Raw genomic sequence first — 23,684 nt, 5'->3', positions numbered from 1 at the left:
GGCATCTTTGTAGTGTTGTATGTGGTCCTTGTAGGCTTGGGAGTGAACTGTGAGACCCGTTTTATTGCGGAGTCTTTCAAGTTGGCGAGCACGAGTTTTCATCAGGTGGAGTTCAGGGGTAAACCAGGGAGCAGAATGGGTGAAAGAAACTGTTTTGGTTTTTACAGGCACAAGCTGATCAAGGCAGGAGGAGAGAGTGTGGTTGTAGTAGTCAGTGAGGTCGGAAGGGGTGTGGAGGTCAATGAAGGGAGAAGTGGACATTTTTTCAGAGAGGGTGGATGAGAATGAGGTAGGTGAAAGAGCGTTTAGCTTACGGAAGTTGATTGTGCGATAATGCCTTGGTGTTGGGGCGGGGATGTTGATGGTCAGAGTGATGGCTAAGTGGTCAGAGAGGGTGAGGTCGGAGCCATAGAGATGGTGCAAATTTAATCCAGTGGAGCAGACAAGGTCCAAAATGTGACCACGGATATGGGTAGGAAAGTCGACATGTTGAGTGAGGTTAAAGCAGGTGAGTAAATCAGTGAAGTCAGTGGTTATTGTGGAGTCAGTGGAGTCCATGTGGATATTGAAATCACCAAGGAGGAGGATTGAGGGGGAGAGGGAACATAGCTGGGTCAGAAAGTAGGAGAAGTCAGACAGGAATGATGGGTGTGGTTTGGGAGGGCGGTAGACGACAGCCATGACTGACTGCGTGTGACCAGAGAGTTTTAAAGCCAGGTGTTCAAATGATGGAGCAGATGAGATGGAGATGAGGTTGGTCTTGATGTCTTGACGGTGGATAACGGCAATTCCACCACCTCGGCCCTCCGAGCGTGGTTTATTGACGTAGGAATATCATAGATTCACGTAGTCACGTAGGCATTCACGTAGTCATCACAAAAGCATCGCTTCATGGAGGTATAAAAAAAAAATCAATGCATTTGACAAAGATACATGGATGTACACATTGGTGGAAAATCCATGGTGTAGGTCAAAGCAAAAGCGATTAATAAACTTAATTTGTGTTTTAAACTTTTACTAGAATCAACATTTCAAAACAAAAGCAAAGTACAACGATCATATCTAGTCATGATGTAAACTACAAAAAGTTCACATCATTCGTTTGTGATGCATCGGAACATATTGGGTTAAATGGAACAAATGTACAAGAACGGCACACGGCTCGGTGAGGCGCACACCAAGAAAGGCACTCGACTCGGTAAGGCGCACACCAAGAAAGGCACTCGGCTCGGTAGAGCGCACACCAAGAACGACACTAGGCTTGGTAGGGCGCACACAAAGAACGGCACTCGGCTCGGTACAGCGCACACCAAGAACGACACGCGGCTCGGTGGAGTGCACACCAAGAACGGCACTCGGCTCGGTAGAGCGCACACCAAGAACGACACTCGGCTTAGTAGGGCGCACACCAAGAACGACACTCGGCTCGGTAGGGCGCACACCAAGAACGACACTCGGCTCAGTAGAGCGCACACCAAGAACGACACTCGGCTTGGTAGGGCGCAAACCAAGAACGACACTCGACTCGGTAGAGCGCACACCAAGAACGACACTCGGCTCGGTAGAGGGCACACCAAGAACGGCACTCGGCTCAGTAAGGTGCACACCAACAAAAATCACACGGTAGTCCGCACACCTCCGCCAGGCTGAACAGTTTAACGTTTTGTACCCACTGAGACGCCGGATCTGGATTCGGACCTGAACCAAATTCGAATCGGCTTGTTCTTCTAACCTAAACAACTCATTCACCAAGTTTTGTCCGAATCCATCCATAACTTTTTGAGATATCCTCCTCACAAACAGACAAACAAACAAGACAAGTACACCGCCCCCATGCCAAATAAATAAATATCCTCAATAAATCAGCGCCTCCAGCACCCGGCAATACCGCAGTGCAGCTCATAGAGGCTGTATTGGGAGGGAGAGGTGTACAATAATTGATTGATTAATTGTATAATTAAAATCAATAAAAGATTATCACAAAATATTTTCTTAATCAATTGGCTAATAGCATAACTAAACCACTCGTGCTTCATCTGAAAATGTATCTTTTAGAAATTTAATTAAATAAGGCATTAATAAAAAAAATTAAATAATAAATTGATTAATCAATAAATAATTAATCGATTAAATGATTAATCAATAAATCAAAAATATACTTGATGGCCACATCACTTGGTCACTGTCATGTCCAAATATTAGCTTCCGAGCTCAAAAGGTGCCTGAGATATTGGCCAAATGAGAAAGAAAATAAATAAATGATTAATAATGAAAAAAAAAAAAACAAATCATGAAAAAATGTAATTATTAATCAATTCGGTCATAGAACACATAAACCAGCACCATTTCATCAGAATCTGTAACTTAAAAAAAATAAAAATTTTAGTCATTAATCGAATAATTAAATAATTAATCGATTAATTGATTAATTAATAAATCAAAAATAACATTTGCAGCCAAATCACCTGGTCATTGGCATGTCCAAATATCAGCTTCCTAACTCAAAAGGTGCCTGAGTTAATGGCCAGAAGAGAAAGTAAATTTGATTAATTAAATAAGTACTTAATTAAATATAAAAAAAAATAACCACCTTTAGAGGCCATTTTTCCCCGCAAAGCGGGGGTTGGCCTTTTTCGGGAACCGTGGTTGTTGTTGTTTTTGTTGGTCCCCTTTTTGAAGCAATGCTTTTTCGGCCGGATGCCCTTCCTGACGCCAACCCTGTTAGTCGCCTTTTACGACAAACAGGGAATTACCAGTGAACTGGTAATTAATTAACTGGTAATTAACTGGTAACTGGTACTTAATTAATCGCTAATAATTAAATAACTCCTCAATTAATTGATTAATCAAAAAACAAAAAATACAGTTTTTGACAAAGGACTTGCTCACTATTGTGCCGAAATTTCAGCTTCCTAGCTCAAAGGATGGCTGAGATATCGCCCGGACAAATAAACAAGAAAACAAACAAGAAAACAAGAAAACAAAACAAACAAACAACCAGAGTGAAAACTGAGTACTCCCTTTCAGCGTGCGTCACTGCCGAGCCCCCTTCGGTGCCCGGCAATGACGTTTTGCAATGCCTGGAGATGGCATAGGAAAGGTGCGGTGTGCAACAAACAAACAAGAAAGAAAACAACCAGAGTGAAAACTGAGTACTCCCTTTGAGCGTGCGTCACTGCCGAGCCACCTTCGGTGGCCGGCAATGACGTTTTGCAATGCCTGGAAATGGCATAGGAAAGGTGCGGTGTACAACAAGAAAACAAGAAAGAAAACAACCAGAGTGAAAACCGAGTACTCCCTTTCAGCGTGCGTCACTGCCGAGCCCCCCTTCGGTGCCCGGCAATGACGACATGCAGCGCCTGGAGATGGCATAGGAAAGGAGCAGTGTAAAATAGGGGTGAAAACAACCTCCGTCGTTGTGTTGGTGGTACAGGTAACCAGCTCACATTTGCAATTATGGAGCCCAACAGGACAGCGCAAAGATAGCACAGTTACCGTAGTTTGGGTTTCATTCTTGACCAGACTATAAACGATGAGACTATAAACGATGAGATCGGTGCTCGCCAGGTAGGGCGTCGCATTACAAGGTGCATCGTCTCTCGTGGTGGAGTCAAATCCGAGCATCCCATCTGCAAGCATTACCTGGTGGACCTTCGAGATCCCACTGTCTCCTATGCGAAGAGTAGGCGAGTTATCGCAGGCATTCTGAACAAATTTAAAATTCCTGTGATAACCCACAGCTGCATATGAAAGAAGCTCTGATTCTCAAAATTCGGGAATTATACAAGATATAATTGATATAACATTGCGCATCATTGTGATGAAGCTACTGATCATCACACAACAACCAATCAGGTAATAATGCTAAATTGGGACCACCAATGAAGTCTCTTGCTTGACTCGGGTAGTTTCATCAATGTGGATGAACTGGGAGTTGTTGGCTCCATGATGCACATCAGACCAGTCGAAGTAGACCGCCCGGCTCCTGTTGATCGTATTCTCTGATGCGCCGCTTGATATGTGAAAGCTTCTTCTTCAGGTACTCGCACCGGTCTCGTCTTTCCTTGAGTGCTGGATCCTGCAAAGGGGAAGAAATACGTGAAACGCAGATCACTCCACCTTCCTTACTTTGTCGCTCTGGGAAGACTAGTTTGTCAATTCTCCTATTTATTCACGTGATCAGTCTCTGCAGGAAGTCACATCCTTCCAATTATTGGATTTCACCGTCAGACATATCCTGACAAACATTTCCAATTTTTTCTAAAGCTGTGTCCCAACTTGATCATAATTCATAAGACAGTTCTTTTTGGAGTATTGTATTGGTTTAAATTGTGGGCTGGCACCCAGCATTCTCCAATATATGGGAGAGTTCCATAAATCATCGATGTTGCCCATCATTAATTCAGGACACAGGACCCACCGGTCTCCATCATTCCCACGAATCGATCGTTTGACTTTGACTACCTCTAATCTGGCCTTGCATCTGCTACTCAACTCAGCCATTCAACCTCCTTCCCCCTCAATCCCAACTGTCAAAAGGAATTCAAACATAAAAATTCCTAATTTCCAAGACTGCTGCTCACTTCAATTTTATATCCTTTTCCTTGTTTATGGAAACGCCTAATATTTTCACATTCCACAACCTATTGCTTAACTATTTATCCTGATGGAAAAATCTGCATTTTCTGCCATTTAACGTCAAAATACCCTGTCGAGGGCACATTTTAATACTCTCGCCATTCGATTTACCATCACCGATTAACTAGATTGGTCAAGGAATATACAAAACCGAATGCTTCATGTGAAGAAGCAAACACACGGAGGTATAAGCAGAATGCTCACAAGAAACGAGGCTTTCCAGGTGATTGGTAATTGGCACCGAGCAAGTCACACAACAGTTTTAAGGATAAAGATTCACTTGTCGATGAGAAATACATCGACGGGAGCGAGGGGGGATATGGCCAAACAGCCCAAATCTATATCGACAGATCTTGTGGAATAATGCACCGATTCGTGTCCGAGGTAATTCACTCACATTCTTCTTCCGTTCATATTCTCGAAAGATTTTCTTGGTCCTTTCCGTTTCCTGTAAAAATTGACAAACATAAATAAATAACTCATCCACAATGTTTTAAACACAACCAACAACGCAATGCTCTTGTTTTTTAAAATTTAAACAACCATTGTATAAATTAAATGATGACACTATCATGCTGTATCGTACCCACAACACTTTCAAAGGTATATTCATAGTTAAATACAATTGTTGGTAGTGAGGCTAAAACAAAAAACTACAACTGCACTCGGTAGAGCACACACCTCCGCCTGGTGAACAGTTTATGTTTTGTATCCACCGATAGGCTGGATCTGGATTCGGACCTGAACCAAAATCAAATAGCCTTGTTCTTGTCACCTACCCCGCTCATCCACCAAGTTTTGTAATCTGTCCACAACTTTTTGAAATAACGTGCTGTATATCGTTTCGGCCTGATCTCTCAATTATGAAGAATCACGTTGATAATTAAAAAAATTGAGTATCCGGATTTTCAACAAAATCGAGTCAATTTGTCCTTGTCACACATCCTGTCCACCAGGTTTCATCCGAATCTGTCCATAAATTTTTGCGATATACTGCTCACAGACAAACAGGGTTGAAAACATAACCTCCAACTACCTTCCAAATCTAGAGGTTAAAAAAAACAAAAAAACACCAAAGATGGAAAACAAAACATTTTTAATTTATTGCTCGATCAGGTGATAACTTCCTTCCCTCCATTTTTGTAAACTACTGTATTGGTATTTATTTGGAGGAGGCCGAACTAAGCGAGATCAAGGTCGTTTATTCCCGATACCTGAAACACCTTGCAACCCAGGCCTACAGAAAAGACTTTTTAGAATGGCGGCCGCATTTTCCATCCAATGATCACGTGACATTTTCATGGGTAGGCTCATGATGAAAGTTTCATGTCAATCGCTCAAGCGGATATGGAGAAAACGAATGAAGGTGAATAAGTTAGGTCCTCGGCCGACGTTCCACAACATGGTCAAGGATGGTTGTGGACACCTATTACTAGTTTAATTTGTGTTAAATACGCATTTTTTAATTCTCTCTTAGTATAGTTTTTCATTTACCGAAGGCTCATGTTAGAGCTCGTATATAAATATACGGGACACAGACACGAGTAGACATCTTTTACATCAACCACAAGGACATCACTCGACAATGGGCAGGTGTATGGGTCTTGAACCCGAGTGCTCCACATCATAAGCCAGGGGTTCAGATGTGAACATCAACATGCCAACTCCTTTCAGCCTTTCTTTAAAAGAAAACACAAACATTGATTTGCACATTAGTGAGAGTCGAAGACATGTTATGCTCGGTATGTCATACGGTGGGGCCCTCCGTGAATGAAGATAGTTGGTGGATCAAGGTGTTCAATTCCTTCAAGCGACCCTTCGTCTCCTTGAGTTCTTCGGTCAGCTCCTTGTATTCTGCAAACTGATCGTTAAATACCGCTGCATACCTCGCTCGCTCCCTGTCGTTCCTGATGGCTGGGAACTTACTGTGGTGCAAGGCAAAAAAGAACATCAGTTAAATAAATAAATAAATAAAAACCACAAAGAGCAACAGTTACATTTGATTTATCAACTAATGTCAAACTTTTAATAAAGTTACACAAACGCCACTGGACAGAAATAGTTCACATAGATCAAACTAAGCGATGACTAAACTCAAGCCTTAAACTAGAACGGTGCTCGGTAGAACGCATACCTGCGCCCGGCTGAACAGTTTACGTTTTGTATCCCAACCGTTAGACTGGACGACGTGGACGTGGATCTGGATTCGGAGCGGAACCAGAATCTCATCGGCTTGTTCTTGTCTCCTAACCAACTCGTCCACCATGTTTGGAGATATCGTGCTATGTATCGTTTTTTGGCCCAAACTCTCAATGGTGAAGATTCACTTATGATTTTTAAAAAATCTCGTATCCGGATCCAGATCTTCACCAAAATCGAATCAATTGGTCCCTGTCACGCACCCAACCTGCCCACCAAGTTTCGTCCGAATGCGTCCATACCTCTAAAATATCCTGCTCACAAACAGACAGAGGTAAAGACATAAACTGTGTTGTCTATCTTTGGTATCAGAGGTAAAGACAATATAAATATTGCACAAAAACAATCAATAAGCCAATTCTTAGACTCAAACACCTGAATTACAACGATGACCAGAAACATCTCACAACAATTTTCCCCCTTTTTCAGAGGTTGGTCGAATGATGGAATTCCTCCATACGGATACATCCATTGCAGCATTTTCACGCAATCCCAAACATTCCACATCTATCTCGGCATTTTAAGGACACCTGCTCCGCTTTCTTCCTGTTACCATGAGCTTTGTTGTTATCGTTAGTTTCATCTGACCTTCGTTTTGGTCAAACCATATCAAGCACATCTCCTCTTCCGGGAGGAGTTCTTCCTTTCCAAACCAAGTTCTTCTTCACAAGTATACATTTTTAATCTCTTCCTGGTTTCTGAGTTCTGCATTCTTTCTTTCAGAGACAATCCACCCATCCAAAGTTTCATTCTCATCTCTCTTCTTTCTATTATTTTCACATCTTCAATCTGCATTGCTCACGTTTCACTTCCTCACATCAATACCGATCTCATCCAGGCTTTAGAACCTCTAATCTTTACACGCAATGGAATGTTTCTGTTCTTCATGATCTCAATATACTTGTCTTCACTATTCCAAGCTCACTTTATTCTTCATTTAACGGCCAATTATTATCCTCCTGATGCCTCTATCGTGTCTTCATGGTAACAGAAACTTTAAAGCTTTCCTAAATTCAATTCTGAGCTCAGGAACATATATTTTGGTTCTTCATCTTTGTCATCAAATGATCGATCCTCACATCTTTTACATATGCAATTCCCAGATTTTGTTCCATTGATACCACTGCACAGTTCCATTGAATAACAGTCCATATCAAATTGAATTATATCCGCATATTGAACAAGGCGGTCAACCAAGCATTTTGATTGGAGTTCACATCCCATCTACATCTTCAGAAGTTACAACTTCATCTGGATCAAATACTTCAACAAATCAGTTTGACATTTAAGCCATAAAGGTTGGCAGGATAACCTGAAGGTATGCACACCTGCTTCAGATGTCAACGCAACTATAAACTAGATCACCCTGAGGTTTCTCGCATGCAGGCCGATGAATCCACGGCCATCCATTGGAAGGATGCCAAGTTGGGTGTCCCGTTCGCAAGCGTTAGCTGGCGGACATTAAACACCCTTCAGTGTCATATGCAGAGACGAGCTGAGTTATTGCCGGTACCCTGTCAAAATTCAAATTCTTGTTATCCTCAGTCGAATAGCAAGCTTGGCCAGCCGGTTCATGAATGAGTTGTACAACAACAACAACAACAACAACAACAACAACAACAACAACAACAACAACAACATGTCCTTCCCAGGCTGACCCTGACATGAAGGTGGTAATAATTTGGCATTTTATAGTACTAATACTACTACTACCACTACTACTACTACAGTGATTTCAGCAATGACCAATTTTCCTGGGATAGGCATTTAACACCTCATCTCCACAAGCATTCTGCACTGTGTGCACATTGTGTTCGCAGATTCCACATTTAGCAGCGTTGGCTACGTTTTGGAGAAACCTGTAAAATTATTGGCCATATCACTCAATGGTGAAGAATCACTTTAAAAATTCTACTAGCTGGACCCAGATCCATATCTTCACCAATATTAAATCGAATCGTCCTTGTCAGACACACAACCGGTCCACCAAGTTTCGTCCGAATCCGTCCAAAACTTTTTGAGATATCCTGTTTATGTATCGTTTTAGCCCTATCTCCCAATGGTGAAGAATCATTTAAAAATTCTAGTGGCCGGATCCGAATCCGGATCTTCACCAAAATCTAATAATTTCGTCCTCGTCACATACGCTACATCTCTGCCAAATTTCGTCCGAATCCGTCCACAATTTTTGAGATATTTCGTTCACAAACGGACAGACAAACAGGGATGAAAACATAACCTCCATCCACCTTTGGTGGCAGAGGTAATAAACAAGGCATGTCTTCATTCATGATGTGCCCAAGGAGTGCAGGACATGATGTGCCCAAGGAGTGCAGGACATGATGTGCCCAAGGAGTGCAGGACATGATGTGCCCAAGGAGTACAGGACATTATGTGCCCAAAGAGTGCAGGACATTATGTGTCCAAGGAGTGCAGGACATGATGTGCCCAAGGAGTGCAGGACATGATGTGCCCAAGGAGTGCAGGACATTATGTGTCCAAGGAGTGCAGGACATGATGTGCCCAAGGATTGGTGACATCACCGCCTCGTTAACAAAAGTACAAAGTACTCGTGTAACCAAACACGGCACGAAGGGAGCTGTTTGCGACGGTGTACGAGCCTCTCCAGACGTATAACAAAAGCATTCATTTGACACGCATGCGTTGAGGTGGTAGCCTTGACGATGTTGGCAATGCCAGTAAGGCCCACCCTGTTTCATGATCTGCAATAGTTGTGTGATCAAACAGTATGGAGGTGATGTTTGTGCCGGGTGTGTTAATCTGAAATTGAAGACCACAGGTATATCAGATTTTCCCGTGCACGGCTGATATCAATCTGTAGCACGTGCGAATAATGTCACACCTGTCTTGGGCTTGGCCATGCTGAAGGAGAAGTGCAGATTTCGTGCAGCTTTGTCTTAAGTTGGTGCAGACCTGGGCTGTTTGTCAAAATCTATTATTTGGTTTCTTTCAGTTAAAAAGAAGCTTTAGTCACAGACAGGTCGGTCGTCTCTGTGTTTTCTACCACCTAATCTCTGGTCTTGCACCCTCTGCTATTTCCGTGTTTTGTCCGCCCCTGGTTTCTGCACGGCTCACACAGTCCACCCCAAACCACCATCGGATGAAACTACCTAAATCCAGGATCACTGCTCACCTCCACTCATTCGTTCCTCTTTTTTCCCCACCTGTGGAACGAGCTCTCACTTTCTCTTCAATGTCATTCTTCCCTCCAGGTCTTCAAGACGGCTGTTCACCACCATCACAGATCATCCCAAATCCAAAATGATGATCTTTTCTACCATCTTTAACCCATCCCAATCCCTCCTCCTTCAAAATTCCCAGGTTATCCCTCCTAAGAGTTCCCTTCTGTGTCCATCTTGTCCACCCCATGCATCCTTTCCTGCTCCCCATTCCTCCCCACACCCATTGCTTGTGCGAGTCTTCCTCTATTTTGTCCTCAAACTCTATTATTGGTGTTTCCCTCCCTCCCTACTACTGTTCCTTTTGTCCAGTTATGTGCTCATCCGTTCAATGTACCAGCTCTTCCATGAGCCTCGACTCTGTATACAAAAAAAACAAACAAAAAAAAACTGCAGCAGAAAGTGAAACCATGAAATCCGAAATATTTTAAGTACGTTATTGTATTCTTTGGTTATGAGTGGAAAAGATAATCCAACAGATTTTGTCCAAATTTCATCCCGGAACTTCCACGTACCACAACAAGTTATTATTCCCCCAACAACCCCCGAGACCTATTGTTCCCATTTTACCCAGGTTCCTATATTGTTTAAGCATACGTGTACCGATTTTACTTTGACTGCCCTTTCTTTCTGACTTTGACTACCCTTTAGTCCCTGGTGTTGGGCTAGCGGCTAGGGTGCCGGCTTAGGATCCTAGGATCCTGGGTTCGAATCTCGGTCGATCGCTGAATTAACGCCAGGGGGGTTGACTCAGCCTGTCATCCTTCCGAGGTCGGCTAATTGAGTACCAGTTCACTGGTAATTCCCCGTTTGTCGTAAAAGGCGACAAACAGGGTTGGCGGCAGGAAGGGCATCCTGCCGTAAAACATTGCTTCAAAAAGGTGACCAAAAAACAACAACAACCACGGTCCCCGAAAAAGGCCAACCCCCGCTTTGCGGGGGAAAATGGCCTCCAAAGGTGTTTTTTTTTTTTTTTACCCTTTCTTTCTGACGGATCATTTCACATTATGATCCGATCGTTACTCATCATCCTTTTTTGGAGTTAAGGTAAAGATAAATCAGGAGTCATTACTCACGTGAGGTAGTCTGGTATAAACACAGGCTTTGGAACATGGCCCTGGGGAATGGACCCATTAAAAATCTCCATCTTCCTCCTTGTCAAAGGACCCTCCTCAAACGCATCAACCTGCATCACAGTCACCATTAATACCAATACACAGAAATGATTCATAGGACAAACACAAACATGCACCAAACCTGTTAACATGATAGTTAGCTTCCTTGCTTTTCTACATCAGCTCTCGTTACCTCAAATGGGGGAAATACAAAGTTTAATTTATTGGCCTTTGTTATGTAGTTGGGGAGTGGCGAGGGGAATATGTATATATACAGTGCATTCAGAAAGTATTCAGACCTCAATGAAAGACACATGAAAATCCGCTTGGAGTTTGCAAAAAAGCACCTCAAGGACTCTCAGACTGTGAGAAACGAGATTCTGTGGCCTGATGAAACCAACGTTGAACTGTTTGGCTTCCGTCTGGGCCACTGTGCCATAAAGCCCAGATCGGTGGAGTGTTGTAGTGATGGTTGTCCTTCTGGAAGTTTCTCCCATCTCCACACAGGATCTCTGGAGCTCAGCCAGAGTGACCATCGGGTTCTTGGTCACCTTTCTTACCAAGGCCCTTCTCCCCCGATTGCTCAGTTTGGCCGGGCGGACAGCTCTCGGAAGAGTCCTGGTTGTTCCAAACTTCTTCCATTTAAGAATTATGGAGGCCACTGTGCTCTTGGGAACCTTCAATGCAGCAGAAATTTTTTGTAGGCTTCCCCAGATCTGTGCCTCGACACAATCCTGTCTCTGAGCTCTGCAGGCAGTTCCTTCGACCTCATGGCTTGGTTTTTCCTCTGATATGCATTGTCAGCTGTGAGACCTTATATAGACAGGTGTGTGCCTTTCCAAATCATGTCCAATCAATTGAGTTTACCACAGGTTGACTCCAATCAATGTGTAGAAACATCTCAGATGATCAAGAGAAATGGGAGGCACCTGAGCTAAATTTCAAGTGTCATAGCAAAGGGTATGAATACTTATGTCAATGTGATATTTCAGTTTTTTCTTTTTAATAAATTTGCAAAACTTTCTAAAATCCTGTTTTCTCTTTGTCATTATGGGGTGTTGAGTGCAGATTGATGAGGGAAAAAATGAATTTAAACGATTTCAGCATAAGGCTGCAACATAACAAAATGGGATTAAAGTGAAGGGGTCTGAATACTTTCTGAATGCACTGTATATATACAACCAATACAGTTGTGAAACAGTAACAAACTAGAAGGGCACTCAGTAGAGAGCAAACCTCTGCCTGGTTGGCCCCATCACTCAATGGTGAAGAATCACTTTAAAAAAAAAAATTCTCATATCCGAATCCATATTCACATCTTCACCAAAATCTAATCCATTTGTCCTTGTTAGACACCCACCAAGTTTCGTCCAAATCCATCCATAAATGTTGAGATATCCTGCTATGCGTCGTTTTCGGCCCTATCTCCCAATGGTGAATAATCACTTTAAAATTTTCTAGTACCCGGATCCGAATCCAGATCTTCACCAAAATCGAATAATTTCGTACTTGTGAAATACACCACCTCTGCCAAATTTTGGCCGAATCCGTCCACAACTTTTTGAGATATTTTGTTCACAAACAAACAAACGGACAAACAGACAGGGGTGAAAACATAACCTCCATCCAGCTTTGGTGGCGGAGGTAAACATGACATACGTGACGTGACGCACGGCTTTTAAGGAAGACGATGTCGAGAAATAAAGAAAAGAAAGAAACTTACTTTCCGATATCTGTTGTCATCTTCAGCACGTCGATTCTGTTCAAAATAAAACCACAGGAAAGGAATAAACCCGTTGAATACAATGCTCCCCCGATAAGCAGAGTAAACCAGTGTTATTGGATCGATGGGCCCATTTAACTCCCAAAACTAACTTGAAGTCCCCGAAGAATCACCTCGGGTTCAGCAGAGCTTCGAAGATCCTCCATGGCAAGTGCATCTTTACGTCTCCGTGCGACTTCGTGCTGCCACATCTTGAGGGCAACTCCAGCACACAGCAAATACAAGATGGCCGAAATGTAGAGGAAAGCCATCCCGACAGACTGACTTCCCTCGATGTGACAGAAAGTCCCGCTGATTGGATTCACAAAGCCGGGGGAGCGACACAAACCGCCCCGATAAGCGTCGTTGGTGTACACAATTGCAGCGGAGAGGTAAAGCACAGCCAGTACGGCATTGATTGCAGATTCTGTGGGAGGCCACCAATTAGAGTCCAGCAGAATTGTTCGGTAGTACATCGTAAGGCCAAGAACTAGCATAACCACAGTGACAACCCAGGCCAAGCCAGCCACCACGATCACATAGGGAGTCTTTGGCCCATCGTAGGAGTAATGACCATAACCGTAGCTCCCCGTTCCACCACCGTAACCATAGCCACCAGGTGACATAGGGTTATAACCATAGAAGTTGTACCTGCCATGAAAGATACCGATATATTAGTCCTGCATATGGTGAACAAATAAACAAACTGGAAGAGGCCATTTGGCACAACATTTATGTAGCAATTTCCACACCCCAGGATTCCCATCTCCTGTAGGTAGTGTTCATTAAACCAACAGAATGATCTACTCTTCTTTTTTTGTTACAAAATTTTTTGTTATAAAAAAAATGTAATTTTTTGTAAATGTTACCATGGGGAATCATTTTCATTCATGGGCAGCACGTGGCTGTGGGTTAGCATCAGTTCTTGCAGGTGCATTGTGGGTGCCGCCGATGCAGTGATCCCTCCCCCTCCCCCTCCTTCTGGTTAAAACGTGGATGCGTAATTTGTCCATGGTGCCAGTGAGAGCTCACATACTCTGCGAAGGACACCGTTGGATCTCCAAGTCCACCAACTAAGGCTAACAAACGGGATACCCTTTTAACGTCCATCCGTGGGACGGCACACACACGGATGAATTACCGTGCCTGTGAAACACCAGGATGGCAGTTTATAGCTGGGTCGGGATTCAGACCCAGGATAGCCAACTCAGAGGCGAGTGTGTGTACCTCTAGGCCATCCTGCCAGCCTTACATTGGGTTAATTATGTTGACAAACAAGCACAATGCAGATACCTGAGAAAATAAAGAAAATAATCACAACTAGAAAGCATCTGAAAATGCAAAGACAATCTGCGTCCGTTTGTATTCAGACGTCTTCTTCTTCGTTATGCTCAAAATAACGAAAACAGTTTTTTTTTAAAAGTATGAAATGAAAATTGTTGATTTTATGCAACCTTGACCTTTCAGCTTTAGATCTACTAGGGCATGCCCGTACTATATATAAGCTAGGACGTGCCCGTACGTGGGTGCCCGTTCCTTGCCAAAAAAAAAAAAAAAAAAAAATTTGTGTAGGGGTGTGTGTGTGTAAACATCCTAGGGCGTGCCCGTACGTGGGTGCAAAAAAACATGCGTGCAAACAACAACAACAAAAAAAAACTTTGAAACCACGTGGCAGTAACGACCACAGAACCCCCCCCCCCCTCTATTTACATGAATGGTTTGGTCCATTCGCAACGACCACAGAACCCCCCCCCTCTATTTACATGCAATGGTTTGGTCCAAAGCGAACGGTTTGGTCCATTCGATGTGATTCGATGATTCGATGTGAATGGTTTGGTCCATTCGCAACGACCACAGAACCCCCCCCTCTATTTACATGAATGGTTTGGTCCATTCGCAAAGCCCTCTGCAAGCTCTCTGATTGGTTGAATCGTTTTTTGGACATAGCTCGGTAAGTAATTGTCCGATTAATATGAAACCTTGAAAAGGCACATCCTCGGGTCCCCAGCAATATACCTGGCAAGTTAAAAGTATATCGGACCCGTGGTTGTCGAGAAACAGCGGTCACAGACAAACGTACAAACGTACAGACAGAGATTACTGGAATTATAGATAGATAAAACAATCTGCTTGTAGCTTTTGATTGGTCAACCAATTCAGTGACTCAATATGCAAATTATTAAAATTTCAGGTCAATTGGGTGAAAATTGGTGATTTTACGCAACCTTGACCTTTGACCTTTTAACCAAATTATTAATTTGTCTTCTCCATATTCTCATAATAAAGCTTTGTTGAAAATTTGATGAGAAAACTAAAATGGTAAATTGAAATTTCAGGTCAGTTGGATGAAAATTGATGATTTTAGGTGACGCTGACCTTTAACCTTTTGGCAAATTATGAATTTGTCTTCTCCGTATTATAAATAGCAACGGTACCCGCCCTATGGGCAGGGCTTCAATTGGGAGGCCCAAATGAAAAGGCAAAATATCAGAAATTGAAGGCTTTTATTTTATTTTAAACGATTCATATAAACATCCGTTGAATCATATCACACGCAAGTCATCAAAATCTAAACAGTACATGGCGCCCATTTTGAAAAAAGATTGAATTCTGCAAAACGGAAGCGGCCGCTACACGTCTTTCTCAGTCGCACGTTTGTGTGTGAAGAGTGCGCGCCGAATCTGTAACACGGAAGCGGCCGCTACACCTGTTTCTCAGTCGCCTTACACACGCTGCCATGTTACTTCGGAGCCGCACGTTTATATCGGAAGAGTTCGTCAGGAGTCGATCTTCTCTCTCCTGGTACGTAGAATAAACAGTATTTGTAGAATTTCAACAAAAGCCACATCACTGTTCATATCGGTAAATATTATTCCATCGTGTTTGGAAAAACTGGAAAATTGGAAAACTTGGAAAAACAATATAGCCTATTTTACTCCCAGGGGTCCCAGGAATACCCACCCAAAATATCGTTGTGGTCGGTTGAGCCGTTTTTGCGGTACCTTCGAACGGACGGACAGACATTTGGTGAATTACACTGGTCAACAGCCAAATTGGTTCTGACTTATTTTCACTGTTTCTAACTAATTTGGTGCCCACAAATCCGAATCTGACCTTAAAATTTCGCTATCACGTAACCTTGACGTAGTACATCATAAGTGTGGAAAAAGTCTTTAGAGCATGCAAATTTCTTGATTAAGTCTCAATAAGTCTATTTATTGTCACAAAAAATAATATGAACTTAAAGTTTTTATTTACATCACATTAAAAAACGTAAATCTCCAAAAATAATATGAACTTCATAAAATATCACCAAAAATAATATGAACTTTATAAAATATTGTTGCGGTTTTAGAACCCCTCACTTGTAAATACTTGTAAATAATAACTCTTGTAAATATCCCATCATTTAATAAGGTCGCACCCATAGCTAGTCCATAGGCAACACGTAGGACACCATAGGACTTTCAGTTATTTCGTTAATATGTGTTTCAGATAAGGCTGTGTTCCCAATAGTTGCATCTGCGTTGCATTAATTAAATAAGATAGGCCCCATTCCGTCCATTTTGCCAGCCTCTCTCTCTAAATAGTATTACGCGCCTCTGCCAGCCGCAGCCGCCTCAGCGCTCGCTCCAAACGCCATTACGCACGCGGTCAAGCTTGGAGAAGAAGGGGGCGGAGCGCCAAGAACGAGGTGTGGCCACGTCAACTCACCATCAGGGCGTGGCCGGTAAGCCCCCACCAGCCAACCAGGGCTGATGTAATCTGACCGACGGGCGTGGCCTGGCGGAGCGCGGAGTGATATTGGAGCGCGTTATATAAGCGCAAGCGGGGAGGACTGCTTGGAGAACTGCGCCACGGACTCCTTGCTTATTGTACCAGAAGAGCGCGAGGACTGCTTGATGAGATCTGCGCGAGGGTACCCTCTGATGCGAACGTTGAGAGAGAGAGAGTTGGCACGCATATTACGTATGCCGCATCCCAGTGCCCTGATATATCTATGAGGTCCGGTCGTGCGCCAACGACACCAGCTGCCTGCCATTCTTCGCCGCGGATCCAGAGCCTGGAGCCATCGGCTTTGGACCTTCTCCTCCTACCAGCTACCATCCCATGTGTGTCTGTCTGTTTGTCCTGGGGTCGTGATAAGCTAAGACTGTTTAGATAAGGTTGCCCTGTGTCCTTTTGTTTCTTCTCTTCTGTATATTACTTTCGTTTCCTCTTCCTCTTTGGGTTTTTGTAAATAATTAATAGACCCATATTTGTTCTCCCTTACTCTGGTTTCCTCTCATTCGATCGTTTGCGTCTTTTCTCAATTGAATACCTGTGGCACAATAGGAACCGCTCAGGATCGGGTTTAGTAGTATTTGTTAACGGCCCGAGTTGCAGCTTTGCTTCGCTTGGTGTATCCATTAACGCTGCGGCTAGGGTGGGAGTTATCTCCTCGCTTTACGGTCGGGTTAGTAAGCAGGAATTTGGGACTCCATTGACCAATCACCCTGGCTAATACCGACCGGAAGTGACGTTATAGCTTCCAGGATTGGGGGACGGCCAGCTTAAAGGACAAGGGGATTAATCCCCCCCCCCCTTGATAAGGGGAGCGCCGACCCCCGAATCCACAACAATATCACAAAAAATAATATGAACTTTAAGTTTTTATTTACATCACATTAAAAGTGCTTCTGAACTTTACTTTTGCGTTTGTAGGAGCAATCACTTTCACGCTGTAAAGTCCAACATTAGTCGCCTATCATGTTTGGATTGAATCGGCCTTGATATCGAGTCTCCATGATGGCAATTTCCTGGTGAAACCTTTCTCCATGTTCATCACTGACATCGCCAAGATTTTGTAGAAAGAGGTCCAGATGAGAATGGAAGAAATGCATCTTGAGTGACATTCGAGCACCGAGCGCCTGGTAACTCTTCAACATCTTGTCCACAAGCTCTTCATAATTTGATGCTCGAAAATTTCCAAGGTAATTGTTAGCAAGAGCCACAAAGCTATCCCAAGCAACGCTTTCCAGCTCATATAGTCTCGTTACAAAGTCCTGATTAGCGAGTACAAGACAAATTTGAGGACCATTAAAAACACCCACCTTTACTTTGGCCTCAGATACAATGCCTTGGAACTTCATCAGCAAGTAGTGGAAGCCAGCACCATCTTGATCCATGGCCGTCACAAAGTTCTTCATCAAACCAAGCTTCAAATGAAGTGGTGGTAAGAATACTCTCTCAGGGTTAACAAGAGGTTTGTGAATTTCAAATGAAGTGGTATTCCTATGGTACACTGGTTCTCAAAAACTGGATGTGCTAGTGAAAATTGGATACCATAATCGAAATCTACAGTTCATGTTGGTTAGAATCACCTCAAAATATACTAGAACCATAAAACTTTTAAAATTTTGTTGACCAGTGAATTATAGTAAGATAAACCTTTGGTAAAACTTTGATGACAATAGCTTAAATGGTTAAAAAAAATAATTACGGGACAGACAAGACACACACAGCCACAGACCCATCTCTGAGACGGGTTAATTATAACAAAAAAAAAAAACATTTTTTTTTTACAAATAATTCAATCAGCAAGAATCTGTTTTCAATTATCAACTCAAAAACGATTAATCTTTCTGGGATTAATAAGGAGAGCGAAGTCGATGGCACGTCATCGCAAATGCCCAAGATTCCCACCGACAGCAAAGATGCAAAAAATTCCACCAGGATTTACCTATCAAATTTTGAGTTTAAAGATTTTTTTTTCTGTTTTGACCCCGGTGACCCGAAGACCCCAAACATGGGGCATGAACTGGGGATCAAATGCAAAAAAAAAAAAAAAAAAAAAAAAAAAAAAGGGACAAATTTCAGGCGTTCCCCTAAGGTACTCCTGCGGTTTTGGGAAGTCCTTCTTTCAATGCAATTCCCCTGCACAACCAAATCACGCCACACCACCGCAGCACAACCACGCCAAGTACTCCAGCACAACCACGCCATATGCCATGCCAAGTACTCCAGCACAACCAAATCACGCCACGCCACCGCAGCACAACCACGCCAAGTACTCCAGCACAACCAAATCACGCCACACCACCGCAGCACAGCCACGCCAAGTACTCCAGCACAACCATGCCATATGCCATGCCAAGTACTCCAGCACAACCAAATCACGCCATGCCACAGCAGCACAACCACGCCAAGCACTCCAGCACAACCACACCATTGCCATGCCAAGTACTCCAGCACAACCAAATCATGCCACGCCATACCACCGCAGCACAACCACGCCATATGCCATGCCAAGTAGTCCAGCACAACCAAATCACGCCATGCCACCGGAGCACAACCACGCTATATGCCTGGCCAAGTACTCCAGCACAACCACGCCATGTACTCCAGCACAACCACACCATATGCCTGGCCAAGTACTCCAGCACAACCACGCCATATGCCACGCCAAATACTCCAGCACAACCAAATCACGCCATGCCACCGCAGCACAACCACGCCATATGCCATGCCAAGTACTCCAGCACAACCACGCCATATGCCATGCCAAGTACTCCAGCACAACCAAATCACACCACGCCACCGCAACACAATCATGCCAAACCAAGTACTCCAGCACAACCACGCCATATGCCATGCCAAGTACTTCAGCACAACCACGCCATATGCCATGCCAAGTACTCCAGCACAACCAAATCACGCCACCGCAACACAATCATGCCAAACCAAGTACTCCAGCGCAACCAAATCACACCACGCCACCGCAGCACAGCCAGACCATGACAACCCAGCACAACTACGCCATATGCCACGCCACACCAAGTACTCCCGCACAACCAAATCACGCCACCGCAGCACAACCACGCCACACAAACTACTCCAGCACAACCAAATCACGCGACGCCACCCCAGCACAACCAAACCACCCAATGTTTATTGGATTGCAAATTCAAGCTGTTTTATCTTGTGACATCATTTCAAAGACTCGCTTTTCTTTCAGCTGCAATTGTTAGTTCTCTGCTAGAAATTCCCTCAGTTCACATCTCTCAAACAGCGCCATCTTCAATGTTCAAACTGGTTAATTTATATAATTTTGTCGTGTCGGGGAATGTTGAACTGCTTCAGGTTAAAGTAAACGAGCACAGAGTGGCTGCATTTTACGCATTACTTACTGAAGAACGTATCGTCTGTATATCGCAAGAAGAATGTTTGAGTGGTGTGTACCTCAGAAACCGCACCATAACCCGAACAGGTGGGTCGTACCATCAAGTTTTGAGAATAAGATCAAGAGCATACAACTCATGCGGGCAAGAAAATTTTGATCGACATTTGGGTTGACCTCACCACTGGTTGTCTTTGTAGATATTGGCACAAACACAGGCAAAGACCACAGCACCGCAAAATAGTAGGATCACAGCCAGCAAACGCAGGAGACCGGGCCAAGACCGCATGTAGCCGTAGCGTGCACGGTATTCCTCCTCCCGTTGGCTGATTGTTCGGAGTGTTACCGAAGGCTCGGCGCTGTCCTGCCACCCTTCGGAGTTGCACCCACATCCACTGTTCCAACCCTCTGTTGGTGGTGGCAAGATCTGGTTTGGAAACCCTCCAATGCCATGATGATCATGGTCGTCGTCGTCGTCATCATCTGTTGAGAGGTCGTATTGCCATGCATCTGCAGCGGGCAATTCCCATTGTTGTGGTTCCCGGTTTCTCTGAAACAAATTTTTAATGGCGAATGGAACAAACCGATGAACGGGCTTGGGTTCTTGGATATCCAACGATGGGTCTTCATCCAATGGGTCACCGACAGCTGGCACCACGGGCAATGGTGGAGCTATTTCAGGAATGTCCCCCAGACCACGACCGTCCATGTCGTTTTCGGTGCCAAGGTTATCCAAACCTCGGGTAACCTGTTAAGCGTGAAACACCTTTATCAGGTTTCCTCCACTTAGGGGAAAAATGTAACGTGTTCGCAAAACTCCGTGGGATTCACGACAGAGACGTTACGTCATCAATGCTTCTGCAAGACAGAAAAGGAGTCCTGTTAATGAATAATGATATTAACCTGCACACCCAGTCCAAAGCGTGTACGTGTACACACACGTACACGTACACACACACCTACACACACACACACACACACACACACACACACACACGTGCACGTACACACACACCTACACACACACAATATTCAAATTACTTTGCTTAATTTTCAGGAATGCCCTTTAGATTTAAAGAATACTGTACTAATCCACACGTTATATCCCAACAAATATAATGCCACTTTGTATACAGAATATAATTCTTTGTAAACAAAAAATGTCAAAGAAAAGACCACATTGCCTTGCTCATCCGTTGATGTACTCAGCATACCACCCACATATCGCACGTCATAGTGTTTGGTCCTTCAACATGTTGGCCTACTTGATATCCTGACATTTTCCCAGACAACCTGCAATCTGGACTACCTACCAGGAATGACGGATTGACGGTCCAAATGCAGATTGCGAGTGTAGTGGAAATGTATTAAAGTTGAACCCAGGAGTGATGCCCACTTAAACCGCTGAGGGGCGTCTACAAGACCTCGGACGTCCGCGACGCAGAGCCACTCCTGTGACATTTTACTATGACATGGAGTCCTGTATGGTACGTACCCGCACATATTCTAGGCTTGCTTGCATTGACTAATATGATCGATCATTCTTATATGATGCCAAGATCCTGATATCTATTGCATGATTGTATTTTACAGGATGATGCCAAAGATCTGATTGAGATTAAACCTACCTATGGGACAAAGTTGTGGACTTGGTTTATTTTCACAACAGCGAGTCTGCCCACATGGCAGTGTGTCTGCCATTGGCAATGCCAGAGTACCGGTCACCATTGCACCATTGCCCACATTAGCAGCATCCACTTTGTTACCCTCTTACGCCACAAACCTCGCCTTTATTGCCCCAACCCTCCCTGACAAACCTCACCTTTATTTCCCCACCCCTCCCTCATAAACCTCACCTTTGTTACCCTCTCACCCCCACAAACCTCGCCTTTATTGCCCCAACCCTCGCTCACAAACCTCACCTTTATTTCCCCACCCCTCCCTCATAAACCTCACCTTTGTTACCCTCTCACCCCCACAAACCTCGCCTTTATTGCCCCAACCCTCCCTCACAAACCTCACCTTTATTTCCCCACCCCTCCCTCACAAACCTCACCTTTATTTCCCCACCCCTCCCTCATAAACCTCACCTTTGTTACCCTCTCACCCCCACAAACCTCGCCTTTATTGCCCCAACCCTCCCTCACAAACCTCACCTTTATTTCCCCACCCCTCCCTCATAAACCTCACCTTTGTTATCCTCCGTACCCTCACCCCCCCACCCCTCACTCACAAACCTCACCATTGTTATCCTCCGAACCCTCAACCCCACCCCTCCCTCACCTTGGTTACCCTCTCTCCCACACAAACCTCACCTTTATTACCCTCTCACCCCCACAAACCTCACCTTGGTTACCCCACCCCTCCCCCCCAAACTCACCTTTGCTACCCCCGCCCCCCCCAAGCCCCTCTCATACCCTCCTCCCCCCCATGAACAAACCTCGCCTTTGTTACCCCCTCACCACCACAAATCTCACCTTTGTTACCCTCTCACCCCCACAATCCTCACCGTTATTACCCTCACCCCCACAAACCTCACATTGGTTACCCCACTCCTCCCTCACAAACCTAACCTCTGTTACCCCTTCTCCACATCCACAAACACCTTGGCCCCTCCCTCTCACCTTCGCTGCCCCTCCCTCTCACCTTCGTTGCCCCTCCATCTCACCTTCGTTGCCCCTCCCTCTCACCTTCGTTGCCCCTCCCTCTCACCTTCGTTGCCCCTCCCTCTCACCTTCGTTGCCCCTCCCTCTCACCTTCGTTGCCACTCCCTCTCACCTTCGTTGCCCCTCCCTCTCACCTTCGTTGCCCCTCCCTCTCACCTTCGTTGCCCCTCCCTCTCACCTTCGTTGCCCCTCCCTCTCACCTTCGTTACCCTCTCTCCCCCCACAAACCCCTCGTCCTCCCCACCACGAACAAACCTCACCTTCACCATCTTCACAACTCTTCACCTCAGAATAAACAGAAGTTTTTAACATCTTGATTGGTGAATATCTCAACAACTAAACAAAGTTACCGAACACGTAAATAACCTTTCACAGGAGGCCTACAAACTGAAGTGAATTAAACGGAGCTTACCGTACCTTGATACAACTCGAGAAACTAAAAAGGTAAAATTCCTTGTTTTGCGCAAATCGGACGAACACGTCATGAACACAAAACGTAAACTAACTTAACTTTTAATGTATAAAATGATAAAACCACTTGGAAAGAGACGTTTATAGAAACCAAGTGGGAAGCCATTGCTCACCTGTCCGACTTCCGGAAGTAAACAAGCATTCAACGTGTTGACGTCACTATGACGTCATGCGCACAACACCTGAAAAGGTCGTCTTCCTCTTCTTCATATGGGAAATGTTTCATCATTCACCGGCCTTATTTGGCGAAATGTGGCGTCGCATCAATCAGAATGAAGAAAATTTCGTGTTTTTGTGAAAGGGAAGATGAAGGTGGGGAGGGGGAAAAAGAAGGTAGAGGGGGGAGGAGGGAATGGGGTCAGGTGAAGGTAGGGGTGGGGGGGGGAGGGGTTGGATTTTGTGAAGATAAGGGGGGAGGGGTTGGATTTTATGAAGATAAGGGGGGGAGGGGTTGGATTTTGTGTCGATAAGGGG

At 44.3% G+C, this 23,684-nt stretch overlaps 1 protein-coding gene across 2 annotated transcripts; it reads right to left on the bottom strand.

Annotated features, from left to right (window-relative positions):
• Positions 1-1,640: 1,640 nt before the first annotated feature.
• On the bottom strand, positions 1,641-23,357 carry MARVELD2 (MARVEL domain containing 2). Of its 2 annotated transcripts, none has more exons than XM_068130099.2 (8): positions 23,324-23,357; positions 20,256-20,931; positions 13,049-13,565; positions 12,876-12,911; positions 11,114-11,223; positions 6,392-6,563; positions 5,036-5,086; positions 1,641-4,078 (listed from the first exon to the last, which is right to left on the bottom strand). In XM_068130099.2, the coding sequence occupies exons 2-8, from the start codon at positions 20,780-20,782 to the stop codon at positions 3,956-3,958; spliced, it is 1,536 nt and encodes a 511-aa protein (XP_067986200.2). In that variant the 5' UTR covers positions 20,783-20,931; positions 23,324-23,357; the 3' UTR covers positions 1,641-3,955. The 2 variants fall into 2 exon arrangements, with proteins under 2 accessions (XP_067986200.2, XP_067986198.2); XM_068130097.2 differs by lacking the exon at positions 23,324-23,357 and adding an exon at positions 23,157-23,303.
• Between the last annotated feature and the right edge of the window lie 327 nt (positions 23,358-23,684).

Source organism: Myxine glutinosa, chromosome 11, assembly GCF_964187855.1.
Source record: "Myxine glutinosa chromosome 11, kmMyxGlut1.1, whole genome shotgun sequence".
NCBI classification, from domain to species: Eukaryota; Metazoa; Chordata; class Myxini; order Myxiniformes; family Myxinidae; genus Myxine; species Myxine glutinosa.
The sequence above is the reverse complement of the archived record's forward strand: the minus strand, read 5'-3'. Positions and strand labels throughout refer to the sequence as shown.